The sequence below is a fragment of the Panthera leo genome, chromosome D1, assembly GCF_018350215.1.
Source record: "Panthera leo isolate Ple1 chromosome D1, P.leo_Ple1_pat1.1, whole genome shotgun sequence".
NCBI classification, from domain to species: domain Eukaryota; kingdom Metazoa; phylum Chordata; class Mammalia; order Carnivora; family Felidae; genus Panthera; species Panthera leo.
This window is the reverse complement of record NC_056688.1, coordinates 53,972,904-53,995,718: the sequence shown is the minus strand read 5'-3', so window position 1 is coordinate 53,995,718 and position 22,815 is coordinate 53,972,904. Positions and strand designations below refer to the sequence as shown.

General features: G+C 42.0%; 3 protein-coding genes across 3 annotated transcripts in view; 1 reads left to right on the top strand and 2 right to left on the bottom strand.

The window, feature by feature from the left end:
* The first annotated feature begins 565 nt into the window (after positions 1–565).
* LOC122200389 (thyroid hormone responsive) lies at positions 566–3,434 on the top strand. Its single transcript, XM_042905958.1, has 2 exons — positions 566–1,272; positions 2,824–3,434. Exon 1 carries the CDS (start codon positions 783–785, stop codon positions 1,251–1,253), a length of 471 nt encoding a protein of 156 aa, XP_042761892.1. The 5' UTR covers positions 566–782; the 3' UTR covers positions 1,254–1,272; positions 2,824–3,434.
* Positions 3,435–5,165: 1,731 nt separating this feature from the next.
* NDUFC2 (NADH:ubiquinone oxidoreductase subunit C2) lies at positions 5,166–14,400 on the bottom strand. Its single transcript, XM_042906502.1, has 3 exons — positions 14,057–14,400; positions 7,735–7,878; positions 5,166–5,349 (listed from the first exon to the last, which is right to left on the bottom strand). The coding sequence occupies exons 1-3, from the start codon at positions 14,223–14,225 to the stop codon at positions 5,300–5,302; spliced, it is 363 nt and encodes a 120-aa protein (XP_042762436.1). The 5' UTR covers positions 14,226–14,400; the 3' UTR covers positions 5,166–5,299.
* Positions 14,401–17,879: 3,479 nt separating this feature from the next.
* Positions 17,880–22,815, bottom strand: part of ALG8 (ALG8 alpha-1,3-glucosyltransferase) — a 40,115-nt gene continuing 35,179 nt past the window's right edge. The window contains exon 13 of the mRNA XM_042906224.1: positions 17,880–17,922. Within this exon, the coding sequence (XP_042762158.1) occupies positions 17,919–17,922 (4 nt within the window). The 3' untranslated portion in view covers positions 17,880–17,918. The remainder of the gene's footprint in view (positions 17,923–22,815) is intronic.

Here is a 22,815-nt window from a genome sequence, read left to right as displayed (position 1 = left end):
GCAAACAACCAGAAAACTCAGCTGGGAAGTTGCAGAACTGGGCTTCTGGCTCCTATGTCAGTGCTCTTTGCCCCATAATGAGCTGTTTCATTTCATGACCCTCCTCCCTAGTTCATTTAGCAGCTGAGGCACCCCAGGCTAAAGAAGTCAACTTGTACATTAAGAGGCAGGCAGTGAAGGGGCGCCTGGGTGGCTCAGTCGGTTAAGCGTCCAGCTTCAGCTCAGGTCATGATCTCACGGTTCGTGGGTTTGAGCCTCATGTTGGGCTTTGTGCTGACAGCTCAGAGCCTGGAGCCTGCTTCAGATTCTGTGTCTCCTTTTCTCTCTGCCCCTCCCCTGCCCACTCTCTGTCTTTCTCTGTCTCTCAAAAATAAATAAACGTTAAGAAAAATTAAAAAAAAAAAAAAAAAAAAAGGAGGCAGTCAGTGAAGAGGCAGCTTGGTCTCAGATAACCCGAAAGAACTCATGACTGCCCTGGGGTCAAGCACACTGGTTGCCAAAGAGAAAAGCTTCCCTCTAACAAGCCAGTTGCGCTGGTGAAGGAGGAGGCGGGTGCTTGCTGAGGCGGTCACAGAGTGCTGAAATGACAGACAGAGGGCTGGCAGGTCTGTCTCTGGGCAGATGGATCGCCTGATATAGATGTTGGTGCCCAAGCCCTGGGATTGGCCTAAAACAGGTTTGTGTTGACCCACTGGCGGGCTTTGGCATCCTGTCAAACTGCTGTCACCTCCGGACATAAAAATGGTCTCGACGTAGTGCTGGGGCAGTCTGCTGGACTCGGCATGGAAGCAGCAGCCATCATGCGGGTGCAAACCAAGCACTACCCCAAGAACTGCCTGCTGACTGTCATGGACCGGTACTCGGCCGTGGTGCGTAACATGGAGCAGGTGGTGATGATCCCCAGCCTCCTGCGGGACATGCAGTTTAATGTGCACGGGCACCGGGCCCAGGATGGGGCCCCTGATCTCTACAACTACTTCACCATGCTCAAGGCCATCCGCGTGGATGTGGACCACGGGCTGCTGCCCCGAGAGGAGTGGAGGTCCAAGGTGGCAGATGGCAGGGCCAGTGAGGCTGAGAATGAAGCTGCAAAGACAGAGAAGGATGAGGAGGAGAGGATCTTGGGGCAGCTGGACCTGGAAGCCCAGTTCCACCTGCACTTTTCCAGCCTTCATCACATCCTCACCCACCTTACCCTGAAAGCTGAGGAGGTGACGAGGACATACCAGGAGATAATGGGACAGGCCAAGTAGGCCTCGGACTCTAGGGAAGGTAATGGTGGCTCATTGGTGGGTGTCAGAGTCCACTGAGGGATATTCCAGGGGAGGTGAGCTGGAGCAGTGCACAGCCCAGTGGGAGAGGGAGAGCCTGGGTCTCAGACAGGTACCATCACTGCAGGGTATTGAGACCAGGACCTGGGAGGGCTCAAGGCCAGGCCTGTCTTACTCTCTGGACCCAGAACTGGTAAGTAATGGCCACGAACGGCATGGTGATAATAAGAAAGGTGGCCTGTGAATGCATACCTTATGTGCACATATATGTGTTTGTGCATGGGTGCATTTACTAGCAAGTGTGTGAATGCTTGGGTCAACAGCTCTGGTTCAAGTTCTGACTCTACCACTAAGGCCTTGGTTTCACTGGCTCACTTCCCCGGGTTGCTGTTTCTTCACTGAATCATAACAGTATTAGTAAAAACAACTACTGGCACTTCAATAGTTTTCTAATTTAAAAATCACTTGCATATGGGGCACCTGGCTGGCTCAGTGGGTTGAGCCTCTGACTCTTGATTTTGGCTCAGGTCGTGATCCCAGGGTCATGGGACCGAGCCCCATGTAGGGCTCCGCGGTGAGCGTGGAGCCTGCTTAGGATTCTCTCTCTCCCTCGCTCAGCCCCTCCCCCCAGTGGCACTCTCTCCCTCGTTCTCTCAAATTTAAAAAAAAAAAATCACTTGCATATCAATTTTCTAATGGAACTATCATTCCCTTTTACAGATGAAAAACTGGGGGCCTGAGAAGTAAAAAGAGTCCCAGGTTACTCAGGAAATGAATGCACCCTGGCTTAACTCAAATCCAGTTCCCTTTCTCTGTGCTAGTGGATTGGCCTAGAACCTTAGAACCCTGCAGCCTGGGCTGGAGAGAAACCCCCTCTATGTGTGTCAACTATAATTAAAAAAAAAAAAAAAAAACGGGGCGCCTAGGTGGCTCAGTTGGTTAAGCCTCCAACTTTGGCTCCAACTCTCATGGTTCGTGGGTTCGAGCCCCGTGTCGGGCTCTGTGCTGACAGCTGAGAGCCTGGAGCCTGCTTCAGATTCTGTGTGTGTGTGTCTCTCTCTCTCTGCCCCTTCCCTGCTCTCACTGTCCCTCTCTGTCTCAAAAATAAATAAACATTAAAAAAAAAAAAAAACTAGAACAAAAATCCAATTTGTTAGTGTCAACCTTAGCAACAAAATAGAAAAGAAACTGCACCCAACTCCTTCAAAGACGAGAGCAGCCATTCTGCACCGTTTGAGCACACCGTAACCTGATGTTCATGGAGGCTATCTGGTACAGCAGAAGTTAAAAAATCTGGGCTCTGGTCTTGGGTCTACCACTGACTCTGTACGACCCCAGACAACTTCACCTGTCTGCATTGCAGTTTCCTTGTGAGTGAAACGCGGAGGCGAAACTAGCTGTTACCGCAGCTCTGACACCCCAACTCTTACACTGCTAACTGCATTGCCAGATTTCCCTACAGCAATGAGCTGCTGCGTTGTTTTTCCTACCTAAATAGGCACGTTGTATGAATTTATACTGACTCGGTTTTTTAAATTTCGGCTCTCCACAGATCCCTTTAAGTGGCTGAGGGCAGACTCTGATGAGGACACGGAACAGTTCACTGGCTCTGACGCAGACCAGAAAGGCCTGGACCTGCCGCTGGAAGCAAACAAAGGCGACTTGGCTCTCTGGGATGCTTCTCTCGCTCTGAGCACCAGCTTGTGGACTTGGCACCAGGTCACCTTTAGGATGCCTGCTGTTATTCACAGCTCCCCTCACCGTCTTAGCAGCTTGGGGTGGTGGCCAGTGCTTCATGAGGGGCTAGGTATTACCTGGCCAGTGTGGTATGCCAGAAAGGACGTAGGTTTTAGCACCTGACCCAACTGAAATTCACATCCTTTCTCTGGGCAGTCATTTACCATGTGATCTTGCACATTATTCAACTCACCGGAGCCTAAATTTCCTCATCTATAAAATGGGATAGTATTACCTCACGAGATTGTTATGGAAATTAAAGAAGATGATGAATCAAAAGCACCTGGCATGTGAGTGCTATTATTATAGGTTGACTTTCTCCCACCCTTACCATGTATTTGCTCTAGCCCTTGCTTTTTACCCTCCAGAACTAAGGCATAGCAAAGTCCCTTGGGATGAATGGTTCACACTCATGTACCCGCCAACCACAAGTGAACTATAAACGTATTTATTGCAGTAGCAGTAAACAACCCAAAACTTTGTACTTATATATATCTTCATTAGTTTTAAAAAAATTTGTTTCATATTTGAGAGAGAAGAGAGCGAGTAGGGGAGGGGCAGAGAGACAGAGACAGAATCCAAAGCAGGTTCCAGGCTCTGAGCTGTCAGCACAGAGCCCGATGTGGGGCTTGAGCTCACGAGCAGTGAGATCATGACCTGAGCCACCCAGGGGCCCCTATCTTCATTAGGTTCTAAAGTAATTTCTCAGACATAATTTCATTTTTAACAAGTGAGACCCAAGAGAATAGATGGAACTCATCTGATTTTGTCCAGAAACCACGTGCGTATACTCATTCTAATTTGATATAATGTATTGAGAAATAATTTTATTAATCTCCCCAAACTAATCTGATCATAAAATCTGAGCTTGCAAACAAACACATTTTGGATAAACATTTGGATTTGGGAAGTGATAAAGGGTAAATTTGTTCCAGTTAGGTGGGGTTTTTACCTTTAATCACACCAAGCTCTGCTGTAGACAGTGTTAGCTGCTGAGCCCATTTTCTCCTGGGTGATCCCTGGATCATAACCAAAGACCCTTTTGCAGTATCAGTTTTCTAACAGTTCTTCTGGTCTTGAGTCTCCTCCTAAACCACCCTTTATATTGATTGTTGCAGAGAGCTCAGAAATACAAACCTGACTGCTATTCCACTAAAAAGCCTTTAGTGACTTCCCACCACCTATAGAATCAAGCCCAAATTATTCTGCAAATTCAGAAAACCCTCCATAATCTGGGTTACTTTATTTTGCTTTTACCAGCACTGGGAACAGGTAAGCTTTTTCTGTAATCGGCCATATATTAAATAGTTCAGCTTTTGCAGGCCATAACGTCTGTCACAACTACTCAACTCTGTCAGTATGGCATGGAAACAACCATAGACAGGCAAACAAACATGGCTATATTCCAATAAACCATTCTGGCAGCGGACAACATTTGGCCCACAGGCTGGTTTGCTAACTCAACTCAACTTCATTTTATTTTTTATTTATTTTGAGAGAGAAAGAGAGAATCTTAAGCAGGCCCCAAAATCAAAAGTCAGGAATGCTTGACTGAACCACCCAGGTGCCCCTAAACTCCATTTTATGTTATTAAAAAAATTTTTTTTAATGTTTATTTATTTTTGAGAGAGAGAGAGAGAGAGAGAGAGAGAGAGAGAGAGAGAGAGAGAGAAAGCAGGGGAAGGGGAAGGAGAGAGGGAGACACAGAATCTGAAGCAGGTTCCAGGCTCTGAACTGTCAGCACAGAGCCTGAAGCAGGGCTTGAACCCACAAACTGTGAGAACATGACATGAGCTGAAGTTGGAGGCTTAATCGACCGAGCCACCCAGGCCCCCCACCTAAACTCCACTGTAAATCTGCCAGATGTCTTCTTAAAATTGGGTGAATGGGGGCGCCTGGGTGGCTCAGTCGGCTAAGCGTCCGACTTTGGCTCAGGTCACGATCTCGCGGTCTGTGGGTTCGAGCCCCGCGTCGGGCTCTGTGCTGACAGCCTGGAGCCTGTTTCGGATTCTGTCTCCCTCTCTCTGACCCTCCCCCGTTCATGCTCTGTCTCTCTCTGTCTCAAAAATAAATAAACATTAAAAAAAAAAATTGGGTGAATGGAAACGGACCATTCTCCAATGAATTATTTTTCTTATGACAAAAAGGAGTCAAGAGTGTTCATGATGACCATTTTAATCACAAAGTGTTAACATACAGATTAACATAAACTTCAGGTATCATGGAAACATGTTTCACAAAATTCAGACATAACTGGTATCAGTGAAACCAAAGTAAGCATTTTGGAGACTTCAACGCACTGGATGGAATTCTTCAAGAAAGTCACCGTAAGTTTTCTTATCTATAAAAAGGAAAGATCACAAAAAAAATTATTTTATATGTTTATTTATTTTTGAGAGAGACAGAACACAAGTCGTGGAGGGTCAGAGAGAGAGGGAGACACAGAATCTGAGCACGTTCTGGGCTTAGAGCTGTCAGTACAGAGCCCAAATGTAGGGCTCAAACCCAGGAACCGTGAGATCATGACCTGAGCTGAAGTCAGATGCTAAACCAATTAAGCCACTCAGAAGCCCCTTAAGTTATGTTTTAAAAATCGTATTTCCTAAAGAAAAATTAACAGTTAATATTCTCGTAGACAGAAACTCCTCTAAGAATTTTCTTAGGTTCTTGTCCTCAACCATAGCTTGGCAATCCCTGAGACACTGTTTCACTGGATGAAGGGTAACTTTGGAAGACTCTGGTGACATCCAGATGGCTGCCCAGAGGGACAAAGCACTGCCAGGGGGCCCTGGCTGACGGGGTAATGGAAGGAATAAACAGGGAGGAGCACAGGTCAGCTGCAGGACCAGGAGTCGAGGTGGTCAAGCTTTCCATGTCCCTGCTGTCAGTGCAAGACGCTCTCAGCACACCTGCCACTGATATGCTGCTCAGAGACAGAATGAGTCTGTAAGGCTACACAGGCTCCCACTGACAGAGGGAGCTAGTATAAACAGGAGGCAATGAGCCACAGGCCTGGGACCGAGGACTGCTCTGCCACTGGGTCTGTTAGGAATCACTATTTCCAAGATTCCAATGCTAACATGCATTTGCCTACTCCCCATCCCTGATACATCCGTTATTCATGGCTTTGTACTCTAGCCTTTGAATTCTTCATTGGTAAAGAGAGCTATACCTTTTTGATCCACCATGAACATCACATATGTGACTAAAGGCTATGGGAATATTAAATAGAGTAATAAAATTTTAGAGCTAAATAGGACATTAGAGACCATCCTTTAGTATAATGAAATTTAAATGCTTAATATTACATTTTTGTGAATATGTAAATATTTAAATATCTCTTTAAAATCTATGTAAGTTCAAAGTTTTTCTACATTCGTTCATTCATTCCTTCACATATATGTACATCTGTATTATGTACATGTATTAAAATACAAACAAGACAACAGTTATATTACAATCATATTCATAGTTGAAGAGTGGTAAGTAGAGTGTACTGAGGAAATTCCTGTCTGTAGCTGGGCCAAGACTTCTCTGAGATGATGAATCTTAGGTTGGAATTTGCTAGGTGGACAGGTAAAAATGGAGGAAGAGGACGATCAAGAAGGTACAGAGTCGAGCATTACCCAGGATATAGGGCAGATTTAGGACACAGAATTTCACAAGGCAGGAGACGAGTGACAGGAGATGAGACAGGTTTTTGTGTAGATCAGATCAGCTATTATTTATTGCTTACTAGTATAGGCTTTGTACTAGAGGGCTGAGGAAAAAAGATGAAGCTACAGTCTAGTGAGGGAGACAGACATGTACATGTTATGTGGTGGATAAAAGGTATGGGCAAAGTCTTTCTAGCAGGCAATTAGCTCAGCCTGGGGAAATAAGCCCTCCTAAACAGTCTGGATTTTGTCCGATAGGCAATAGATACCTACTGTAAGCAATGCCTATTATTATGCATAGCCACATTTATCCAGAGACATGATCTTCAGTAAGACTGAAGGCAGAGGTGTGCTGGAGGCAAGTGCAAGAGTTCAAGCAAGAGATTATAAGGGTGTGAACTGGGGTAGTGGCAGTGGGAGAGAGATGGGAGTTTAGGATTGAGAAATAGGAAGTAGAATGGTAAGACTTGAGGACTAATGAGAGGTCACAGAAAGACTGGAAGACACTTCCCAGGCTTCTGGCTGGAGTAGCCAGGTGGACAACAGTGCCACTCACCGATGCAGAACACAGAACAGAAGTCTGCAGAGGCAGAGGGGACATAAAATCTGTTTGCTGTCTGAGGGACATAGAGGTACTCGGCTAGGAACTGGATATACAAATTCAAGAGAATCCTAATACATAGGCAATGATGTGAGAGTCAACAGAATACTGAATGTACCTGAAGCCACAGGCATGTATAAGATTAACCAAGGCAAATGATACAGGGTAAGAAAGAGGTTCACTATAGGTAACTTGAAATACCCTTCTCTTTTTTTGTTTATGTTTATTTATTTAATTTTGAGAGAGAGAGAGAGAGACAGAGTGTGAGCAGGTGAAGGGCAGAGAGAGACAGAAACACACAATCCAAAGCAGGCTCCAGGCTTTGAGCTGTCAGCACAGAGCCCGATGCAGGGCTTGAACCCATGAACCGTGGGATCATAAAGTTGGATGCTTAACCAACTGAGCCACCCCAGGCGCCCCTGAAATACCTTTTTCAAAAAATAATAAATCAAATAAATAAATGAAATACCTTTTTCAGGAAAATCCTCTGGATGTGATTTTACATATGCAAACATATCATGGTCCTTCACAGCATACATATAGTCTTGACGTTTTAAAAGATAATATCCAATAAAGACAAAAGAAGTAACATATAGAAGCTGGCGATGTAAACCTGAAATTCAAACAATAAATTCCAAAGAAAGCAAAAATCCATCAATGTATATTTAAAATCACAGCTTTGCAGTTCAGATATGTAATTTATTGTTATTTCTTCCACCATTCTTTAAAAAAAAAAGGTTTTTCTACATGGCTCTTTTGCAAAAACAGCCTTGACCCTGACATCAATTATGAAAACCAACATTAAATCTACAAACATAACTATGAATAGAATCCATGTTTATTTATTCATTCATTTATTTACTTATGCAAAACGAACTCAAGATTTTTAAAATTTAGGTTTTATAAATTTCTTTATGGGAAAAGGTGGATTAAGTACAAAATCCTGAAGATCTAAACTAACTTGTATTCCAGGACCTGTTCAGGATGCGATGTGACAGAGATGAAGTCCTTTATAAATGCTCAGAAAGCAGTTTGGTTTGTCTCCATACACCAATTTGTATCTGCATATTTACTGGTTACCAAAGCAGCCAGCTACACTATCAATTCTCTTCTTACCTTCTAAATTTTGTACCATGTGTATGAGTACCTATTCGAAAACTAGATTAAAAAAATCATCCTATTATAATGAGACTGGGGAGGATCAAATCATGTGATCTAGGGAACGCCAAAATTTAAAGTCTGAATGGGAGATCCAAAGGGCTGAACTTTATATACAGAAACATCTTTTAAAAAAGGCTAACCACAGGTTTGATTTTCTAGCTATGCCCCAGAATTCTATCCCCAGCCCTCTTCTTCTTATCCCATATATATTGCTTTGAAGAATACGTTTATTCCTATAGTTTTATTTACCATCCATGTTCTAGTGACCTGCAAGTATGTCCGACTCAGATACCCAAGGTGAATAACAGATATATCCAAATGTTTGATACGTGTGTTCACCTGCGTATCCCCAAACGAACTTCCTTCCTTCCTAATCACCTTTTGTAAGACCAATCACCCAGGAAATCAAGTCCTGGGTGATCACAGTACTCATCCCTTTTTTTTTAATGCTCTTTCCCCACATTCTGTCACTGAGTCCTGCCAATTCTACCTTGTAAATATTTCCTTGCCTCACTTCAGGGAACTCAAGCTCCCTTTCATCTCATTTTCTACTCTGCACTTATCCCAGTCTGTACCCTGTCACTAGAGGAATTTTAACTAAAATACAAACCTAGCTTGTCAGCCCTTTCTCCTTCAATTATACCCAATAGGAGACCAAACTCCTAGATGACCTCCCAGGTCTTTCATGAGCTGACTCTTCCATCTTTATCTAACATTCCCTGATATGCACATTGTGTTCCAGCAATAATGAACTACTTCTATTTTTATTTTTAATTAATTTTTAGAGAGAGAGAGCAGGGGAGGGGCAGAGAGAGAATCCCAAGCAAGTTCTTTGCTATCAGTGCAGAGCCCAATGTGGACTTGAACTCCCCAACCATGAGATCGTGACCGGAGCAGAAATCAAGGGTCAGACACTTAACTGACTGAGCGATTATACTGATGGGCACCCCATTATACTGAACTACTTTTTTTTTTTTTTTTAATTTCTCTTTGAGAGACAGAGACAGACAGAGTGCAAGCAGGGAGGGGTAGAGAGAGCGGGAGACACAGAATCCAAAGCAGGCTCCAGGCTCTGAACTGTCAGCACAGAGTATGAAGCAGGGCTTGAACCCACGAACTGTGAGAACAGGACCTGAGCTAAAGTAGGACATTTAACCGATTGAGACATCCAGGCGCCCAATACTGAACTGCTTTTAATTCCTCATACCACCCACTGGTTATTTCTCTGCCCAGACAACCTCTGCCCCCATCCTTCAAGATTCAATTCAGACATCACTTCTGCTAAGAAGTCATCCCAGAATTTTCCTTAACAGGGTTAAAACAGGATGAACTCCTCTCTATTAGCATGTTAACTGCTATATAGATTATTTCCCTCTACTACCACACAAAGCCAATGTTTAATTCATTTTTGTGTACCAGCACGTAGACAGCACTTAATATTTAATAAATGGATAAAAGGTCTTGGGCAAGTCAATTTACTACCTCTAAAACAAAGATGATACCTATCCTATCGTTCTCGTGGCAGTATTATATAAACCAAAAGAAAATGCGTGTAAAAATATTTTGGAAAAATGTGTAAAACAATAAAAATTCAAAATAGTACTACAATCTGGGACTGGACAGGGTTCAGGCTCTTTCGCATTCTCCCTGACCCCAAACAGCCATCACTCCCCCTAATGGGCCACCTGCAATACAGCAAACAAAGTGTGCTGAGTTCTTCTGTATGCCACTGGACGACACAGACACAAAGACCTAGACTCTCTATGCTTATGTATATCCCTCATAGAAAAAGATTCCCTGAATGTTTCAGATGGTGATGTTAGTGTCCCAGCCCTCAAGGGCATGGTTTGGCCCCTTCCCAAGTCCTCCTTTCCTTAACCTCTTCTCTCCCTCTCAGTGGTGGCCTCCCTCCCACCACATGCACAACCCCTCCACAATCGTTTTCCCTTTATTAAGTGAATTAAAAAAATTTTTTTAGGTTTATTTATTTTTCAGAGAGAGAGAGAGAGAGAGAGAGAGACAGACAGAGCATGGGTGGGGGAGTGGCAGAGAGAGGGAGACACAGAATCCGAAGCAGGCTCCAGGCTCTGAGCTGTCAGCACAGAGCCCAATGCGGGGCTCGAGCTCACGGACCTCGAGATCATGACCTGAGCCAAAGTCAGACGCTCAACTGGCTGAGCCACCCAGGCTCCCCAAGTGAATTTAAACTTGGAAGCCATGGTGTTCTTTGCAGAATACCATTAACTACTGATATATTATACTAGAAATCAATAAATATATTTAATTTTGTGGGTGACACTTAGATACCAACTGACTATAAATTTAGAGCAGGTAAGTGGTAACTACTATCAGTAGTTTAGAACTTGCGATGGGAGAAAAGCTCAAGAAAAAAATTCTATTTAATATTTTCTGCTAACTTGAAAAAGATCTGCACAATTTGATTTCATTTACAGAATATTCCAGTGCTACCCACAGAATGCCAGATACTTTCCACGGCTATAGTTTGAAAATCCACCATATCTTTCTCCTTCCCCACTCCTCTGTCACAGCTGTTACCCAACATGCATAAACTTACACCATTTGGCCTTTTAAATGGATATGCTTGTCTGATTTGTGAGTCTTTCGAGGCCTGGGACCATGTTTTAGACTTCCTTGTAATCGACATATATTTATTTATTCAATACTTACTGAATACTGCTATATGACCGTCATTAAACTAGACAAACATAATGTGCTTCAGTAAATGCTGCTGAGAACCATTTCAATAAAGTTCTCAAGACCGAGGAAACCCCGGGGAACTCAGGAACTCTCACCTCTAGCCCCTAGGTTAAGGGCTTTATACATCATCTCATCTAGTTCTCACAGCCACACAGAGGTAGATATTATCTCTATTTCATATGTAAGGAAACTAAAGCTTAAAGAGATAAGTAACTTCCCCAGAATTGAATGGCTAGTAGAATGGAGTGGTGTCAAACCCAAAATCATGTGCTCTTGACCACTATGTTCTTCCTCTGGAATAGTATCTCTCCAATCTGTACCTCCTCTGTGCTCCCAAAGTGCTCTCTGCTCACCTACTTCTATGAAAACACATTATCTGTCATGCTTAGACCCATAATGGACTGTTCACTTGTCTGACTCGACTAGGAGCTCTTCAAGGGCAGGGACGGTATTCCTCACCCCATATACCTGGTATGTAACCCTTCCTGGCACAAAGAAAGAACTTAGTAAATGCTGAACAAACAAATATATGGTAAACTGTTTGCATAACAACAGCTAAGGAATAGAAACTTTGTCTAGTACCTTCTGTAAGCCAGGCATTTTATCTCTAGAATCTCACTTAATTCCCACAACAAATATGCAAAGATTAATTACTCTCATTTTACAGATGAAGAAATTTTGCCTCTGAATGGCCCGACCAAGTAACTTGTCCAAGCTAACACAGATAGGAAAGAGAGGAGCAAGGCCATTGAGTTTCAAAGTGCAGCTGTGACAGGCTGGGGCAAATGTGGAGGGGTGATGAAAAGGGAGAAAACCTCATCTCCCCAGAGGCAGAAGTAGACAAAGCCCACTCCTTTGGATGGAGGAGGGTCATGTCTAAGGGAGATGGGATTTCAATACTATTTGAGCACTAGAAACGCTAAGATTTGGTGAGCTGAAAGCTGGACTTCAGGCACGACATACAGCTGCAAGGTGGCCAAAAGAGGAACAAGTAAAGTGATTCCTGGTCGCCTGAACCACTGTATTAGCTTTCTTCTTAACTGAGTTCCTCGGCTCCAATCAGTGCTTTGCACTGACAAAGGTGGCCTTCTTTTTAAAATACAAGGCCTGGTGCCCCTTGGAGGCTTAGTCAGATAAGCATCTGACTCTTGATTTCGGCTCAGGTCATGTTCTCCAGGGTTCCTGATTTCAAGCCCCATGTGAGGCTCTATGCTGACAGCAAAGGACCCCCTTGGTATTCTCTCTATGCTCCCTGTGCCCCTCCCCACTCACGTGTGCTCTCTCTCTCTCAAAATAAATAAATAAAAATTTAAAAGAAAAAACAAAACAAAACACAAGGCCTGGGGGACCTGGCTGGCTCAGTTTGTAGAGCATCTGACTCTTGATGTCACAGTCATAAGTTCAAGGCCCACATTGGGCATGGAGCCTGCTTACCACATCTCTCCACTCCCCATCCACCAATAGCTCTCAAAAGCTAAAAAGGTTCCTGTCTGCCTAGAGTATAATGTGCCCTGATCTACCTAAATCTCCTTCTTACCCTCATTATCCTATTCTATACACTCAATCATCAAACTGTTCCCCATTCAGAGGCCCTTACTTCCATTTACTTCCACTAGCTTCTCAAAGGCCTGAAAAACTCTCCTAGAATTTGATAAATCATAGCTAAGTTCAAAGACACCTCTTCCAGGGGCGCCTGGGTGGCTCAGTCGGTTAAACAACTGACTTCGGCTCGAGTCATGATCTCACAGTTCTCACAGTTCGTGGGTTTGAGCCCCACATCAGGCTCTGTGCTGACAGCTTAGAGCCTGGAGCCTGCTTCAAATTCTGTGTCTCCCTCTCTCTCTGTTCTTCCCTTGCTCATGCTCTGTTTCTCTCTCTCCTTCAAAAATAAATAAAAACATTTAAAAAAAGACACCTCTTCCAAAGCTTCCCTCCTCTTTTCCCTTTGGAAATCCACTGCCCTTTGCCCAGCTACTGTGTCAGCCATTATCTGACAGGCGGCCACTGACACGCTACTAGAAAATACAGCCCAGTGGTTTTATCCTCTCCTACTCAAAGGGGGTCTCTAGACTAGCATCATCAACAGTATCTGGGAGTTTGTAAACATCACGCTTCTCTCCAGACCTGATAAATCAGAATCCGCATTTTAAAAAGATCCCCAGGTTACCAGTAGGTACATTAAGTTTGAGAAGCACTACTTTCAAATACAGACTTGAAGTCTAAAAACAGGTTACTCAGGAGCGCCTGGGTGGCTCAGTGGGTTAAGTGTCCGGCTTCGGCTCAGGTCATGATCTCCCCGTTCCTGGGTTCGAGCCCCCATAGCAGGCTCTGTGCCGACACCTCGGAACCTGGAGCCTGCTTTAGATTCTGTGTCTCCCTCTCTCTCTGCCCTCCCCCCTGCTGTCTCTCTCTCTCTCTCTCAAAAATAAATAAGCATTAAAAAAAAATTAAAAACAGGCTACTTAACAACCATATGACCTTGGGCAAGTTGCGTTAGCCCCTCTAAAGCTCAATTTCCTCATTGCGGATAATACCTTTCCGTAAAGTATTTTGAGAATTAAATGCTATAATGCACGTAGCGTCAGTAGTGCATGGCACAAAGTGTACGCTCACTCTTGCACACACCAAGGCGCGAACTGAGAGAGGACCTGGCAGTTCAATCCTGGGTTCTTCACAGACTCACTGTGGGGCCTTGGGTTTCATGGTCCTCAATTGTTAAGTGCCAAATAACACTTTGGCCCTATCGGGTTCTGAAGAGCTCCCGGGACACGGATGCCCCAGGGAGGCGAGGCGGGGCCTGTTAGGTGAAAGGCCCGGGAAAGCGAAAGGACCTTGGGCAGCCTATGGAGGAACCAACCCACAGCCCTGAGACCCCCTTTCCTCCCAGCCGATCCCGCCCGCGCAGCCCTCACCGGCAGTCACCACCGGCCTTCGCCGGATCGCGTTATCAATCAGGCCGGAGCAGTAGCCCAAGAAACCCATGTAGACGAGTCTCGGGTCGGTCAGCTTGGGCGGTGGGAGGCTCCGGGCCTCATCCGGCAGGAACTGTAAGGGCACTCGGCCCGGCCGTCCGCTCATCATGGTGATGCCGTTCCCACTGGAGGCCTAGCCTCGGACCGCCAACTACAAAGAAAACCACCAGGACCACCGCCTCGGCCCAAGCCGCGAGCTTTCTCCTCCGAGAGCCCGGCTGAAGGGCATGGCGCAGGGCGGTACAGCGCCCATACGCTTCCCCGTGCGCGCTGCTGCAGGGACCCCGCACACGAAGTTCCGGGTTATCAAATGGCCGGTGCTGCTTGGCCTCCCGCCGGCGCTGATGCTGGCGGGTGGGGTTTCCTGGGCTTGGTACCGCGGGGTCCAGGGTACACCAAATGAGCAGAGCTCAGAGACTAGTAGATACTGCTTTTTTTTTTTTTTTCTCTCGAAGCTCCCCGCCCGAATTGCCTCTCTTTCCCTCTCCCCTGAATGGTCCTTCAGGCCGAATTGATCTTTGTATCCAACACCCACAAGTAGGTTTGACGGATCGTTCTAAGAAACGTAATTAATCAAAATCATAAAAGCTAGTTTCATTTGCTGGATTTCCCGTTGTTCACAGGCACACCTTCCAAAGCCTAAAATTAAGATCCAGCCAGCAACAAAGAATTCAGAGAACAACAGGATTGGATCATTTAGCCAAACTCTTGAAAGTCAGCTTGGGTGGCAGCACCCTAAAAATTTTCACCTCTGAGTCTTTACGTCCTTGCACGTAGCTCAAGGAAAAGGTGTTCCCTACAGGTTTGAAGAATGAAAGAAGGAATTTATAACATTCTGCCAAGTAATTGCCAAGTCTCTGCTTCCCTACCTCCAGTAATGGGGAGCTTCTACTTTTGAACAGCTCTCTTTCGAAAACCCTTCCTGATTTGAGTGACAATGTCTTCTTTTCGTGTTCATTCATTAGTGAGGTCAACATTTTACCTAGATAAATGCTGATTAAGCCAGAGATTAATGCAAAGGTATACGTATCAAAGGTATTGAGCTCCAAAGTGGAAGAATTAAATATCAGTTAAGAATGATTAAATAAAGGATGGACCTTTTGTGTCTCATAAAAAGCACTCCCAGATCTATAATATTTCAAGTTAGGATTTCCCTAGGTAATGTATATTGGGAGTTGCCTGGAAAGCAGCAAATGTTTCAAAGTTTCACACTCTTTGATCCAGTAATTACAGAGCTGGAAATCAGTCCTATGGAAATAGAATGACATATAATAAAGCCGTTTTACAATTTTTAAAAAAACCTCAGTGTTTATTTTTAAAACTACATCAAAAGAAGGGAAACCACTTAAAATTTCCCATAGTAAGATTGTGTAAATTTTGAATACTAAATGAACTCTTAGGCAAACACTTAAAAATATTTAAATGATATTGACACATTCTTCTCCCCCACATGTTTCTAAGTCCAATCTGGGACAAGATAACAAATACCCATATTCTACCACTCAGAATTCACAACCATTAATGTTTTGTCATATTTACTTTTAACCTTTTTTTTAAAGGAAATAAAACACTATAAATAAAGCTTAAGTCCCCTCTCTCTTCTTCCCCAGAGAACCACTGTCATGAGTTTAGTATATATACTTCCAATTCACTTTTTATATTTTTACATATATTTAGTATCATGTTATGTGTGTTTGTTATGTTTTTTTACCCAAATAGTATAATTCATTGTTCCTCTTTTCTCTCACTTTTATCATGGCATGCAATGGTTCATTCCTTTTTTTTTTTTTTTTTTTGAAAGTTTACTAATTTATGTTGAGAGAGAGTGCATAAACGAGCAGGGGAGGGGCAGAGAAACAGGGAGAGAGAGAATCCCAAGCAGGCTCCACGCTGTTAGCTCAGAGCCGGACATGGGGCTTAATCTCACCAACTGGGAGAACATGACCTGAGCTGAAATCAAGAGTGGAACGCTTAACCAACTGAGCTACCCAGGCACCCCTGATTCATTCATTTTGACTACTGTGTAATATTCCATCATATAAATATGTCACATTTAATTTATCCATTACCCTTTTGATGGATATTTAGATTGTTTTCAATTCCTTGAACATCTATACTTTAAGCCTATACTCTAGTGTCCAGAGAAACTTGAATACATGTACTAGGATTAGGAGATGTACAAGAATATATGCAGGAGTAGAAGCACCTGAGTGATTCCGTCGATACGTGTCTGACTTCGGCTCAGGTCATGATCTCATGGTTCATGGGTTCAAGCCCCACGTAGGACAGCCCAGAGCCCAGAGCCTGAAACCTGCTTCAGATTCTGTTTCTCCCTCTTTCTCTGCCCCTCCCCCACTCACGCTCTGTCTCTCTCTGTCTCTCAAAAATGAATAAACGTTAAAAAAAGAAAAAGAATATTCACAGGAGCAATAGCCATTTATAATTCTCCCAAACTGGAAACATCCTAAATGTCTGTTAAGAACAGAATAGAAGGGGCTCCTTGGGTGGCTCAGTTGGTTAAGTGTCCAACCTCAGTTCAGGTCATTATCTAAAAATTTGTGAGTTCTAGCCCTGCATTGGGCTCTCAGCTGTCAACACATAGCCCACTTCAGATCTTCAGTCCCCCTCTCTCTACCCCTCCCCTGCTTGCACTCTCTCTCACAAATAAAAACATTAAACAAACAAACAAACAAAAAGAAAAGAAGGGGCACCTGGGTGGCTCAGTCGGTTAGGAAACTGACTTTTCATTTTGGCTCAGGTCATGATCCCAGGGTTGTGGGATCGAGCCCCAAGTAGGGTTCCATGCTGAGTTTGGGGCCTGCTTGAGATTCTCTCTCTCTCTCTTTCTCTCTCTCTCTGCTCCTCTCCCCTGCTTTTGCTCTTTCTCTATATAATAATAATAATAATAAGAAGAAGAAGAAGAAACAGAAAATAAATTGTGGTATTTTCATAGGAAGGTGTATCTATGCATTGGTATGATGAATCTCAAAAAAGAGAGTCATGTTAAAAAAGGGAATAGGCATAAGGGAATAAGAGATAAGTTACAGGAGAATATTTAATTCCATTTATATAAAGTTCAGTGTTAGGCAAAAATATATTGTTTAGAGATACACATGTTGGTAAATTTGGAAAGAAAAGCAAGAGAAGGATTAACATAAATATTCAGGATTATTATCTCTGGGGAAGGAGAAGCACACATAAGGCCTTTATGGTATTAATAATATTCTATTTCTAAGGTGTGGTGGGTACATGAGTGTACATTTTATTATTTTTGACTTTACATGTGCATTACACACTTTTGGGTTTATGATATATTTAATGTAATAATAAATTTATATTGCTACATTAAAATTTTAACTTTTTTATTATGGTAAAAAATACATAGCATTAAATTTAGCATCTTAACCATTTTTAAGCATACAGCTCATTAGTATTAAGTATATTCACATCGTCATGCAACATATCTCTAGAACTCCTTCATCCTGCAAAACTGAAACTCTACACCCATTAAACACTAATTCCATGTCCCTCTTCCCCCCAGCTTTGGCAGCCACCTCTCTACTTTTCTGTTTCTATGATTCTGACTTCTGTAGATACTTCATATGTATGGAATTATATAACATTTGTCCTTTTGTGACTGGCTTATTTCACTTACCATAATGTCTTTGAGATGAAATCATATTGCTGCATGTGACAGGATTTTCTTCCTTTTGAGGCTGCATAATATTCCATCACAAAAAGTAGACACTACATTTTCTTTATCCATTCATCTGTCAATGGACATTTGTGTAGCTTCCACCTTTTACCTATTGTGAATAATACTGCAATGAAAATAAGTTTGCAAATATCCCAAGGTCCTGCTTTGAGTTCTTTTAGCTATATCCCAGAAGTGGGATTGCTGAATCATATGGTAATTCTATTTTTTATTTTTTTGAGGAACCTCTCTACTGTTTTCCATAAGTCTGCACCATTTTATTATGTTCCCACAGTGCCTAAGGATTCCAAGTTCTCCACGTTCTTACCTACACTTGCTGTTTTCTGTTCTTTTGATAGGGACCATCCTGTTGAATGTGAGCTGTTATCTCATTGTGGTTCTGATTTGCATTTCTCTTATGATTAGTGATGTTGAGCTTCTTTTCAGACACCAACTTATTGGCCATGTCTATATCTTCTTTGGAGAATTGTCTGTTCAAGTCCTTTGGTCATTTAAAATTCAGGTTATTTGGTTCTTTTTGTTGTTGGGTTGTGGAAGTTCCTTATACATTCTAGCTATTAATCCCTTACCAGATATAGATTTGCAAATATTTTCTCCCATTCCAGAGGTTGCCTTTTCACTATGCTGATTATTTCCTTTGAGATGCAGAAATTTTTTGTTTAAGTTTTTTTCATCTTTTTAAAATTTTTTTCCTCATACATTTTATTTTATTTTATTTTATTTTTCAATATATGAAGTTTATTGTCAAATTGGTTTCCATACAACACCCAGTGCTCATTCCAAAAGGTGCCCTCCTCAATACCCATCCCCCACCCTCCCCTCTCTCCCACCCCCCATCAACCCTCAGTTTGTTCTCAGTTTTTAAGAGTCTCTTATGCTTTGGCTCTCTTCCACTCTAACCTCTTTTTTTTTTTTTTTTTTCCTTCTCCTCCCCCATGGGTTTCTGTTAAGTTTCTCAGGATCCACATAAGAGCGAAAACATATGGTATCTGTCTTTCTCTGTATGGCTTATTTCACTTAGCATCACACTCTCCAGTTCCATCCATGTTGCTACAAAGGGCCATATTTCATTCTTTCTCATTGCCACGTAGTACTCCATTGTGTATATAAACCACAATTTCTTTATCCATTCATCAGTTGATGGACATTTAGGCTCTTTCCATAATTTGGCTATTGTTGAAAGTACTGCTATAAACATTGGGGTACAAGTGCCCCTATGCATCAGTACTCCTGTGTCCCGTGGGTAAATTCCTAGCAGTGCTATTGCTGGGTCATAGGGTAGGTCTATTTTTAATTTTTTGAGGAAACTCCACACTGTTTTCCAGAGTGGCTGTACCAATTTGCATTGCCACCAACAGTGCAAGAGGGTTCCCGTTTCTCCACATCCTCGCCAGCATCTATAGTCTCCTGATTTGTTCATTTTGGCCACTCTGACTGGTGTGAGGTGATATCTGAGTGTGGTTTTGATTTGTATTTTCCTGATGAGGAGCGACGTTGAGCATCTTTTCATGTGCCTGTTGGCCATCCGGATGTCTTCTTTAGAGAAGTATCTATTCATGTTTTCTGCCCATTTCTTCACTGGGTTATTTGTTTTTAGGGTGTGGAGTTTGGTGAGCTCTTTATAAATTTTGGATACTAGCCCGTTGTCCGATATGTCATTTGCAAAGATCTTTTCCCATTCCGTTGGTTGCCTTTTAGTTTTGTTTGTTTTTTCCTTTGCTGTGCAGAAGCTTTTTATCTTCATAAGGTCCCAGTAGTTCATTTTTGCTTTTAATTCCCTTGCCTTTGGGGATGTATCAAGTAAGAAATTGCTACGGCTGAGGTCAGAGAGGTCTTTTCCTGCTTTCTCCTCTAGGGTTTTGATGGTTTCCTGTCTCACATTCAGGTCCTTTATCCATTTTGAGTTTATTTTTGTGAATGGTGTGAGAAAGTGGTCTAGTTTCAATTTTCATTCTTTTTTAAAATGTTTACTTATTTTTGAGAGAGAGACTGCAGGAGGGGCAGAGAGAGAGGGAGACACAGAATCCCAAGCAGGCTCCAGGCTCCAAGCTGTCAACACAGAGCCTGATGCAGAGCTTGATCTCATGAACTGTGAGATCATGACCTGAGCCAAAGTCGGATGCTTAACCGACTGAGCCACCCAGGCACCCCTGTTTGTTTTATGATTTTTAAGTAATCTCTACCCTCAGTGTGGGGCTGGAACTTACAAACCTGAGATCGAGAGTCACGCACTTGGGGCACCTGCGTGATTCAGCTGGTTAAGCGTTTGAGTTTGAGCCCCACATCGTGCTCTGCTCTGACAGTGCAGAGTCTGCTTGGGATTCTCTTTCTCCCTCTCTCTCTGTTCCTCCCCCACTTTTTCTCACTCTTCTCTCAAAATAAATAAATAAGCTTAAAAAAAAGATCGTTTTGCAATGTGGGGTCAACAATGCATTTTTTCCTTTTTTTAAATATACGCTTTAAAAAGAAAAACATCTCATTTTAATGTAAATATACATGATGATTAGAAAGGTTATGAGAAGTCTTTCATAGATTTATTGGTCATCTGGGTCTTTTCTTCAGCAAATTGCTGGGTTTTATCCTTGGTCCATTTTGTTCCTTTGAATTGTCTTTTATTTATTGACTGATTTGTAGAATTCTTTACATATTCTTTTTTTTTTTTAACATTTATTCATTTTTGAGAGACGGAGGGAGGCAGAGCATGAGTGGGGGAGGGGCAGAGAGAGAGGGAGACACAGAATCCGAAGCAGGCTCCAGGCTCTGAGCTGTCAGCACAGAGCCTTACATGGGGCTTGAACTCACAAACCGTGAGATTATGACCTGAGCTGAAGTCAGACGCCTAACAACTGAGTCACCCAGGCGCCCCGAATTCTTTACATATTCTGATGCTAATCCCTTGTTATATAGGTAGCAGATATCTTTTCCAAATCTTTTGTTTGCCTTTGAGCATTATTTATGGAGGATATTTTTTAAGTAATACAGAAGTGAAAGAATTGATTTAGTCAAATATATCAATCTTTTTTGTATGGTCTATGTTTTTCATATTGTTTAAAAATCTTTATTCCATGGTGCACCTGGGTGGGTCAGTGGGTTAAGTATCTAACTCTTGATTTTGGCTTAGGTCATGATCATTTGTGAGTTCAAACCCTGCATCCGGCTCTGCACTGAGTGTGAAACCTGCTTGGGATCCTCTCTCTCCCTCTTTTTCTGCCCCTCTCACCCCCCAAATAAATAAACATTAAAAAAAAAAAAGAAATCTTTATTCTGTGATCATAAAGATATGACCCTATATATTTTTCCCAGGTTTTAATTTCTTATGTGTAAGTCTTTAATCCATTTGGATTTTATTTTCGTGTTGGGTATGTGGAATGTTACACATGAGAACTGGCCCAACACCATTTATTAAGTAGTTCATCATACTCACCCACCAATAATCAACTCCAACTCTATTATGCATCACGCTATCAGAAATGCTATAGTCTATTTATTTGTTTTTTAAAACTAAAAATCTCCAGGTTTGTTATGACATTATTGTGATATAACATAAATTAAAGGTATAAAATGTGATGATTTGATAGACATGTATATTGTGAAATGATTACCACAAAAGGGTTGGTTAACAGTCATAGTCTATTTCTGAACTTTATTTTATTCTACAGATTTCTTTGCTAATTACTGTACCTTTGTCACACTAATAGCTACAACTTTGTTTATTATTTACTTATTTATATTTAAATTTTAGTTAACATACAATGCAATATTGTTTCAGAGTAGAATTCAGTGATTCATCACTTACATACAACACTCAGTGCTCATCACAACAAGTGTCCTCCTTAGTACCCATCATTCATCTAGCCCATCTCCCACCCACTTCCCTTTGTCAACCCAAGTTTGTTCTCTATCATTAAGAGTCTCTTGTGGTTTGTTTCCTTCTCTTCTCTACCTCCCTCCCATATGTTCATCTGTTTTGTTTCTTAAATTCCACGTATGGGTAAAATCAAATGGTATTTCTTTCTCTGATTGACTCATTTCATTTCACATGATACATTCTAGCTCCATCCACGTTGTTGCAAATGGCAAGATTTCATTCCTTTTGATGGCTGAGTAATATTCCATTGTATATATACCATATTGTCTTTATTCATTCATCAGCTGATGGACATTGGGCTCTCGACATAGTTTAATTATGGTTGATAATGCTGCTATAAACATTGGGCTGCATGTGCCCCTTCGAATCTATATTGTTGTATCCTTTGGATAAATACCGGATAGTGCGATTGCTGGGTCATTAATAACTACAACTTTGTAATATTCTTTTATTTCTGGTGGGGCATGTTACCCACATATTTTTTCAAAAGCTAGCTCACAGTAAATGTTAGTGGTTATTATTACTATTTGTACACTTCCATTTGTCCTCATTTTTAAAATCACCTTGTCAAATTCCCTGGAAAATCTCACTGGGGGTACTGATTAGAACTGTAATGAATTTATAAACTAATGTGAGGAGAATTGATATATTTAAAATGCTGAGCCTTCTCATGCATGGACATTGTATATATGTCTCCATTTATTCAAATTTTCTTTTTATATCCCTCATTAAAACATTATAATTTTCTCCATAAAACTATTACACATTTTTGTTAGCTTGTCTCTAGGTATGTATAGTTTCTGTTACCATTGGGAATGATAGCTTATATTCGATTACTTTTTCTAAACGTTGATTAAGATGTCATTCTTATGTCTAGCATTTTGCTAAATGCTTACTAGTTCTAATAGCTTTCCACTTGATTTTGTTGGTTTCCTTGGCAACCCCTGCCTGTTGCCATTGTCAAACTTCGATTTTGCCAATCTACTGGTAGAAATGTTATTTCGTTATTGTTTTGCCATTCCTTGATTATTAGTAAAGTTGAATCTCTTTTCATATTTATTGAAAACGAATATTTTGACCATTCAAAATATTGACCATTCCAGTTTCCTCTTCTGT

Coding starts and splice junctions, on each gene's coding strand:
- LOC122200389 (XM_042905958.1), top strand. CDS start 783: ATGGAAGCAGCAGCCATCATGCGGGTGCAAACCAAGCACTACCCCAAG.
- NDUFC2 (XM_042906502.1), bottom strand. CDS start 14,225: ATGATGAGCGGACGGCCGGGCCGAGTGCCCTTACAGTTCCTGCCGGAT. Junction 7,879..14,056: donor AAGGCCGGTGGTGACTGCCG/GTGAGGGCTGCG, acceptor TTTGAATTTCAG/GTTTACATCGCCAGCTTCTA. Junction 5,350..7,734: donor AGAGGATTTTCCTGAAAAAG/GTATTTCATTTA, acceptor TCCTTTTTATAG/ATAAGAAAACTTACGGTGAC.